The sequence below is a fragment of the Austrofundulus limnaeus genome, unplaced genomic scaffold, assembly GCF_001266775.1.
Source record: "Austrofundulus limnaeus strain Quisiro unplaced genomic scaffold, Austrofundulus_limnaeus-1.0 Scaffold391, whole genome shotgun sequence".
Classification (NCBI taxonomy): domain Eukaryota; kingdom Metazoa; phylum Chordata; class Actinopteri; order Cyprinodontiformes; family Rivulidae; genus Austrofundulus; species Austrofundulus limnaeus.
The window spans coordinates 330,308-339,983 of NW_013952793.1; the positions used below are offsets into that span (position 1 = coordinate 330,308).

General features: G+C 40.4%; 1 protein-coding gene across 3 annotated transcripts in view; it reads right to left on the bottom strand.

Annotated features, from left to right (window-relative positions):
* The window catches only part of sspo (SCO-spondin), a gene marked incomplete in the record, with an annotated part of 130,682 nt that overhangs the window by 15,413 nt on the left and 105,593 nt on the right, over positions 1-9,676 (bottom strand). For all 3 annotated transcript variants that reach the window (XM_014023811.1, XM_014023810.1, XM_014023809.1), the window contains 7 exon segments: positions 4,027-4,073; positions 5,319-5,473; positions 5,593-5,720; positions 7,013-7,183; positions 7,308-7,504; positions 8,728-8,866; positions 8,964-9,080. In XM_014023811.1, coding sequence (XP_013879265.1) covers positions 4,027-4,073; positions 5,319-5,473; positions 5,593-5,720; positions 7,013-7,183; positions 7,308-7,504; positions 8,728-8,866; positions 8,964-9,080 — 954 coding nt within the window.

A 9,676-nucleotide genomic window follows, 5' to 3' on the forward strand; every position in this document is an offset into this window, starting at 1 on the left:
CATTATTACAAATAACTTCATTTCTGGACATTTATGGTTTGATTTCTTTGTATGTATGGATCACTTGGGTTGTTACCAACATCTGGTGAAAATTTCATGWCATTAGCACCTCTAGTAATATATTTACTGAGAAAAATGTTGACGTGCTCAATACTTATTTTACCCGCTTTATATGCGATGTAAATGCCAAATAAGGTCATAACTTCCAGCCAACCAATTCCATAAATCTGCCATTTTACAGTGGTTTTTTTAGTGTAAATTAAAGGATGAAGAAGCTACAAGTGATAAGTCAAAAGTTTCAGTTGTTGGGTGTAATAACCCACACGCCGTCACCCCAGCAGCAGAACCTTTTTGAAATACCTGTTTAAATTTTTTTTTTTTTTTAAATGTACCCACATCAGTGGGGAAAGTCCTCTTTAGGCATTTTTGCATTGCAAGGCTCGGCTTGGCCCACCTACATTCCAGTCAGCCCGACCTTATTCTACCCCGGCCCTGGTTGTGTTTGCATTGAGCAGAGAGCTGCCTCGATGTGGGTGGGATCGTCATATTAAATTGGGTCATAAAGGCTAATGCAAACATGCTGAACCAGAGTTTGAAGCCAGGCCAGCCCTGGCTGATCTGAACCTGGCCTTGCAGTGCAAAAAAGGCCTTTTGTTTGTCCGAAGCACTGCTTCAGCAACCTTCAGGTTGTGAGAGGTGAGATGCTTGTGGTAGACTGTCAACCACAGGAAGGCTGCTGGACCAGATGGAGTTTCTGGACTATGTCCTGAAGACCTGTGCAGAGCAGCTAGCAGGGGTCTTCACCAATATCTTCAACCTGCATTGTTTCAGACCACAGTCCCATTCTCCATGAAGTCCTCTATCATAGTTCACATACCCAAAAAATCACTCATCACCTGCCTGACTACAGGCTGGTGGCACTAATTCCTATATTCATGAAGTGTTTAGAGAAACTTGTCCAGTGTCATATTATGTCTTTGACACACATCACTTTGCTAACAGGGATAACAGGTTGAGTGCAGATGCTATTGCTGTAGCCCTGCACGCTGCTCTGTCCCATCTGGGTCACCAGGGGAGCTGTGTGCATCTTCTCTTCAATGACTTCGGATCTCCTTTTAACACCATCCAGGCCCACAGACCGGTGTGCAAGCTTTCATCCCTCAGACTCCCAGACTCCTATGCTCCACCTGTCTTTCTGACAGATTGCACACAAAAGGTCAGGGTGGGCCTCCACATCTCCTCAACCATTACTACTGGCACCGGTTCACCACAGGGCTGAGAGTTCTCAGAAAGAATAACACCTGCCAGAAACTGCTGGTGTCATTCTATCACTGCTGCATCAAGTGTGTCTTGTGCTTTTGTCTCTGTGTGTGGTTCTCCAGCAGCACAGCAGTACTGAGGAGGAAACTTCAGGGGATCATTAACACGGCCCAGAATATCACTGGATGCTCACTGCACTCTACTGAAGTTCACAGCTCCCGCTGTCTTAGGAAAGCCACAAACATTCTGAATGACTCCACACACCCAGGTCACACCATGAACCAACCACTGTCATCAGACAGGAGGTACAAGAACATTAAAACAAAGACAAACAGATTTAAAAACAGCGTTTACCCCAGGGCACTGAATGCAATGAAACACCACAGTGCAAGTGTATGTGGAAAAGAATGCCAACAACCAATGTTTAATGAACAGTGTGCAAAATTACTGTACAATATCAATGTGCAATAACCCCTTAAATGTGAAAAGTGGGCAGTGCTGTATGACTGTGCTTTTGTTTATTTTTAACTTGTAAATACTTCGACACCTTTCTTTTATTACCCTCCTCACACCATGAGGGAATGTCTAATTTTGTTATACTTGTTACAATAGCTTTGTTGACATGCACAAAATTCTTTGATCAGATTGAAATGTATTCGGATTAAATAATCAGAACGTATCGTTTACATGGGCACAATCCGATCATGATGAGTGTTTACATGCACCGGGCTTTTATTCTGAAGAGAAGCACTGACATGAGTATTTGCTAACTTTACCTAAAAAAACAAACAGAAAAAAGTTCTACTTCCATTATGAACATAAACAAACAGTTCTGAGCTCAGAATGGACCAGCGACAGGTTTTAATAATGGTGGAGACGTTACTGCACTCCCTGGTTGAGCTGCAGGTGATGAGCTGACTTTTTATTTTATTTTATTTTATTTTTTTACGAAGCGGTGCAGGCTGTGTGTCTTCCTTCTTTATGAGAGAACGGGATGAAAACTTCGGTGCTGCTGGAGACCGCTGGATGAAAGTCAGCAGACATGTGCAGTCAGGTCAGTTTTCCACAATCAGAATAAGATGATCAGATTAAGTGTTTACATGAACGCTGTTCGGATTATCAATCGGCATAAACCACCTCTCTCATTCCGATTACAAATTCATTCGGATCCAGCTGAATCGGGTCAGAGTAATCCAAATGGGCTGTTTACATGACACATTTTTATTCTGAATGGCCATTTAATCTGATTACTTATGTCCATGTAAACGTAGTTAATGACAATAATGATATTCTGATTCAGTGACATTCTTGGTGCTAGCGTTAGCTAACATTTTCACTATGTTGAGGCACCGTGGTTCTTGATGCCTTGTTTACAAGACATGTTCATTCATATTGTGGTAACATTTATATTTTCAAAAGGAATATGAAGTGTAGTTTGTGTTAAAATACAGTATTGTCAAAATATAAATATGATTACAGATTTAGTTAGAAATGTGTTTGCTATTATTTGAAAATGTTACATTTTCAAGTATTTTACTAGTGTAATTGTGTCAGATTATCTTTTTTTTTGTTTGTTTTGAATGAAATATACATTTTATAGTTTAAGAGTTACACAGTATACTGTGGTGCTTGTTAAGTTTCAGAGCTTACAGCTACAACAGTCATTTTAGTGCTGTTTTTTTCTTATGCATGTATAAACAGAACATTTTCAGTTCTATAATATGTGTATATTCGTTTGGGTTATTAGACAGTTGTTAACATATTTTATTCAATTTGAAAATATATAGTTTCTGCACTGCTAGATAATGTTTTTCTGCTATCAAACTTCAAACATGACTCAACGGAGAGGAGTGAACTGCACTACGAGCTGGAGGGCGGGGTGAAGCGCTTCATTTACAAAGTGCAGAAAAATGAGTTGCTCGGAGACACACCTCAGCAAGTAGGGGTCTCTGTGGACGAGTGGGCGTGTCACAAGGAAAGGCGATTCTAAAGCGACACACCTGATTTGACGGACATTGTTAAAGGGACACACCTGACTGGACAAGCAACAAAAGGGGCGATACCATATGGCACCACCTCATTGGACAAGAACAAAAGGGGCGTTACTGTACGGCACCACCTGATTGGACAAGAACAAAAGGGGCGTTACTGTACGGCACCACTTTTTCTGGAGAACCCTACTTGGGTCACATTTCTCCTGGTTAACCTTAGTGTTGGGGTCAGGGTCAGGCTGTAAAGAGGTCAAGCAGGATCTAAGGATACCATCATGTAGGCCTCGTAGCCCACAGTGTTTATGCTTTTGACACGCCCACTCTTGTGACATGCCCACTTTTATTCTGCAGTTAACCCCTTCTCCACCTCAGAACAGGGGTGAAGGAGGGGTTGTGGAGCTACAATATTCAGAATTGCTTTTCTACTTTATGTAGACACAAAATGAATCATTTAAATGTGAAAAGGAAGAATTTAAAAGCATGATATGTCCCCTTTAAAAGCAATAACTCAGTAGTGGTTTTCTGACTTTATACACATGGTAATAGGGGCAACTTGCTCCATTCTTCTTTCCAATGATGCTTCAGTTCAAATTTGCAGACATGCAGTATGTTTCTGCAGGGCTCTCAAGGTCCCACCACAGTATTTCAATCAGACTGAGGTCTAATCTTTGACTGAACCACATTAATCTATTCAGTCCGATCAAGCCTTGTTGTTGATTTTCTGAAAAGACCCCATAAAGTTTGAAATAAGTAAGCGTGACATAGCATCACTCACCATCACAAACCTCTGAGGTGCAGCTGAATGTTCCACCTTGGCAGATACTGGAGAGTGGACAGGAGAAAAAAATGACTGTCAATGTGGTGAAAAACTTTGAACCTCTGTTTTATCAAATTACAGAACAATAACATACTGGTTGAAGAAAAGTGACAAAGAGTACAAATCGGCCATTAAATTGAGCACTGAAGATTTCATGCTGAACAAAAATGATAAGTTTTGTCTCCCAGGTGAAGCTGCAGGACTTCTGATGGTTAAAAATACTTTCAAGAGTTGCCATAGGTAAAAAAATATAATTGCAAAACGATTTGGCTAATCTATGTACTATAAACCAAACAGCTTAAAGTTGCCTGATGTGTCCTTGATAACTGAAAAAAACCCTCTTTGGTCCCCTTTTTTAATTATGGGCACTATGACCTTTCTCCAAATTTATGCAACACTGAAGAGGCATGGAAACCATGGCACAATGTCCAAAATATTTCACATCTAAGAGTGAATCCCATCCCCTACCTTAATAACCTCTGTCATGGTGATGAATTCTCAGACTATGCCTCCTCAAACGCCAAAATGGTGACTAAGTTGAGGAAATCTTCAAAGTCTCCCTTTAGCTGTCTAATAATGTCTACAAAACAGGTTAGCAGTTCCCCAGTTCCTACCTACCCAATCCAAGTACAGCCGTGGATGTGGCTCTATTTCTTTTCTGAGGCATTGATCAGTTTAATAGAACCTCCTTGGACCAACAATAGGTCTTTCTCCAAGACCACTCAGAATGCTTCCCATGCCCATGGTTTAGCTTTCACAATGACAGAATTAGGAAGCTAGCCTGCAAAAATGATTGTATCTGCTAGAAATGCCATGCTGCTTATTTGCATGGTCTGGATGAAGACCCTGACCATGGATTTCAACTGGGGAACCCCTATAAAAGGACAGCTGAACTTTATTCCAATTTACTCGGTCATTTTATCAGATAACAGGTGTGGAACCAAAAAAAATCCGGACACTGCAATCAAACCAAAATGTGCTTCATACAATAGTTAGTTTAAGGGTGTGCACATTTAAGTAGCCAATGCACCAGGGTTTTTTTTTTCTGTTCTACCAAAGAACAAATTTCATTACAGGTAAACTGTACAGGATTTACAGTATGTGATAGTAAATGTGTGGAAGATTTTTAAATGATGCATCACCGTCTCACTTTCTTGCACAACAAAACCTGGCATTTTCACATGGGTATGTACACTTTTAAAACAGTTAAAGCTTCTTTTTCAACACAGGTGTATATTTTAGTATGTTACCATGTGTTACAGAGGTGCTGAATAGTTGTTCCAGGTTGCAGTAGGGATTCAGAGAAGCTCTCGGTGCTCACATTCCAGCTTTGGTGCTCATTGGGTAAAGAGAGTGTTGAACAGGGACAGTCGGCACGATGCACGCAGGAACCCCCATACAACAACTACAAAGGACACAACGAGACTGCTAACAATCAGATTCAGTAGGCTTTACACACACACACACACACACACACACACACACACACACACACACACGGTATAAACGCAAAGTTGTGCAGACCTGTCCTGGAGGGCATGTGCACCCAGGCGTACAGGGTCCATGTAAACACTGAGTGTGTGGCCACAGGTCCTCACAGGTAAACGGACAAGAACCCACACAATTACTGTACACCTGCTGGCTCGGACACACTGCAAAACATAAACCAGTTACATCTTCACTCAGGAATAAAACAGAATATAGACAAATGCATGTTTGGCTTTTCTATGTATACATACGTCAAATTTTAAGGAAAGTCTTCAGAACGTATCAACTCAATCCCATCAAGATAATAAATTTCTTGCTAAATTAAAGGTTGAGTATTCCTTTAAGGCAGGAATGGACTATATTAACTGATGACAATTACAAAAGTGTATAAAAGTGTCTCAGTGGCACTGAATTGGTTGTTTTGACAGATGTGCCTCCAACACAGATGCCACCTCGTGCACACCACTTCTCTACTACTTAAGAAGAAATGTTTAGCCATGGCTAAGAATGGAGGAAAGAAAACTGGACACAGACATTCACGTTTCCGGTGAAATAGGAGGTAGACTATCTCACAGAATTTCAAGGGAAACATTTGTGTGTTGTCTGTTTAGAGATGCTCTCTGCCGTGAATGATTTTAATATAAGTCACCACTACAATTCGCTGCACAAAGCTAAATATGAGAAGTTTACTGAAGTCACAAGTACATAAAAGATTTTTTATCAGAACCACACAGGAGTCTGCATTCAGTATCAGCATATCAGCTCACTAAAGTTTTCATCTTTTGCTTGCTTCAAATGTCTTGTATTCATATTTATTAAACAAGAGTACAACTGTTATGCATGCATTTGAGCATGAAATATATTAGATTACGGCACTGTATGTTGGTTCAATAAACTTATATACACAGAGATATTCTTAAAATGGCACTTTTATTACTTATTTAATTTGGGTAAGTGTGCAGCATTATGTGGCTCTCTGGTAGTGTCAAAATGTGGGCCCTTCCATCATTCAAGTTCCCCATTCCTGGTTAAAAAAGTTTTTTTTCACAACCAGGTTGTCTCCAAAAGTCAACTTTTGTAGATGTACATCCAGTGGTACTTTAGTCAAGTTTCATTAAAAATACTTTTATACCTTATTAGATATGCAGACACACAAACACACACAGACGGGGGCAAAAACATTCATCCATTTTCTTTAAACACTTCTCCTTTCCAGCAGTCACTGAGCAGGAGGTGGGGTACACACTGGACAGGTCCATCACAGGGCCACATAGAGACAATATGACAAGCAACCATTCACTCTCTCACCCACACACAGGGACAATTTAGAGTTACAGATAAACCTAACACGCATGTTTCTGGGAGAAAATTGGAGAACAAAATGTAACAATGTAAAAATGAACTTTTAAAGTGTGTCTGTGTGTGGGTGTGTGGGTGTGTGTGGGGGGGGTATTACCAGGCAGGCAGCTGTTGGTGTTACAGACTGTATGTTGTTCAAGTGGTCCAACACAGGCTGCCCCACCAGGTTCTGGCTCTTGAAGTATTGTTTTGTTCCGCATGGTCACCCCACCACCACAGGAGGTGCTGCACTCACTCCAGGCTGACCACCCACTTAATAAACAACCCACTACATGAAGAGAGACAGTAGACTGATCAGACACAGTGCTGTTACAGCAAATTTGCACTTTTAATATTAGGGAAACATGAGGCACACTCAACGTATCAAATGCGACTATTCCTACTTCTCAGACCTGGGCAAGGCGGCAGATCACAGCTCTCTATCTGCTCCGTGTCAGTACAGGAGGGACCGCCCTCGGTGTCCTGACAACTTCGTGTCCTTGTCCTTTGGCCACGTCCACACGAAACCATGCATGTGCTCCACAGACTCCAAGATCCATAAACAGGGCAAGGAAGTTTGGTGCAAACCAGAGTCCCGTTTTCACACACACTATAGAAAGTGAAGATCAAAAAGGTGAGAGACAGTTCTTGGCAGCAGTACATGATGCAGCCTGGTACATACCTGGTACTTACCAGCTAAGTACCATTTCGTACCTGTTATTTACAGGGGCTTACCAAACATTATCAAGGTACTAACTGGTACTTACTTGTATCAGATAAAATATATTGACATACCATACCTAATATTTATCTAGTGCTCACCATGTTTGGTGTAGTGTACAAAGTAGATAGCCAGCTCTTCCACTCAATTTACCATGACCCTCTACCAGTACATAGCCACTAATGCACCAGGCAAAGTCCTTGTAAGTACAGGGTATATAGCCAGTATGTACCAGGTAGGTAACCTCCAAGAACCAGGTATGTATCAGGATATAAATAATATTTTGCTACCAAGTTCTCAGATTTAGAGCAGGGGTCTCCAACCAGTAACTCGTGAGCTACCAGTAGCTCCTTGGCTCATTTAAAGTAGCTCTTCAGTGCTTAAAAGAAATTAAGAGAAGCAAAATTTAATTTGCCACTGGCTAAACAAACTTTCATTTAACTCCAAACAATCTATAGATGTCCCCTCCCCTTGGTTGTCAAACAGTTTAGGGCTCAGTATGGTCGATCGGCAGACGACACACAGTTACGTGGCTGTTCAGCATTCATTTTCACACACACTTTTCAAAGATCCTTGAGACAAACTGTGCCAAACTCCTGGGAAACCCCTCCTGCTGCAGTATATGTCACTACAGGGGGWTTCTTCCTGCTGGGAAAAAATGTGGGGAAACAAAATCAGAGACTTATTACCCAACGTTATTTGTGCACAAATCTGTTGCAGTTAAACCCCAAGTTATTGGTGTAAAATACAATATAATATGAATAGATAATCACAAAAAGCACAATTATGTAAATTCAGTGTTCTTAGTTTTGTGTGAATTGAAGACAAAGTTTTGTGTGCAAAACAAGCATATTCCAATGGTTTAAGTTTAAAGTTACATGTTGCAAAAAGTAGCTCTCAGACAATTTCATTTTGTGAAAGTAGCTCTTAAGGAGAAAAAGGTTGGAGACCCCTGGTTTAAGAGGAATAGTAGGACAGTTAAAGAACAATAAAACAAAAAAATATAACAACCTTTCTAAATTCGAAATTTCTAAATTTCATTTAGTTTCCTAAATGTTGAAAATGTTGTGTTAACATCAAAGAATAAACATCTCAGATGATGATGTTCTCACCAGGTGTTACATTCAACAACCACCTCCTCTTTAGGCTTGAATTCCAGCGTCCTGTTGCCTGATGGGACACCACAGCGACACTCTTGCGCTGGAACACAGTGGCCGTCCTGAAGCAACTCCCCTTCGGGACACCGGCAGCCTAAGAATAAAGGAAGGCAGAAAAACATGCATTACTGTGGGGGATAAATTCCCCAGAGTCTAAAGTTGTAACCATTGTATCTTGTGCTGATGTTTACCAGAGTGACAGGTGCCTTGGAGACACTGTACATGCTCCCATAAGTCATTGCAGCTGCGAGGACACTGATTAGCACAGCTGTCCTGGTAGGTCCGCTCTCGGTCCTCACAACGCTCACCTAAAATCATTTTTATTCAACTGTATGAATATTAGACAGAAGCCATCATTTGTTCAAAATCCTTTAAAGAACACTTGAGCGCAAACATTCAGAATCATCTTTAGTTGAAAAATAATGAAGCTGTATCAGAGGGCTGGGGTCAAACGTGATGTCATGTTTGTCATGATTGAATGAATTATGTTTATGTCCACTAGGTGGCGAGCATGAGTTCATGTGAATGTATAAATGTAAAGAACAGAACAATAGAAGGAGATTCTTATGTGACACACCTGTGAGCAAACTGCGTGAGCAGACCTGTAGAAAGATGCTTTAATAAAAGTGTCTGAGCATTAAACGTCTGGTTCTTATCAAGCATGAATATAACAATGTTCAGACTACATCACAGAGTACTCTCAGCTACTACCACGCAAATAATTGCTCAATGAACAACTCAAACAACTTTACAAAGAACTAATTTTGTTGCCATCATCAAACACTTTATAACTACCAGAAATTTACAAATACATGTATTTTTTTCCTTTAATCAGATTTATAAAAATTGCCAAATAAAAAGAAATTTGATGAACATATATACATACATATATATATATATATAT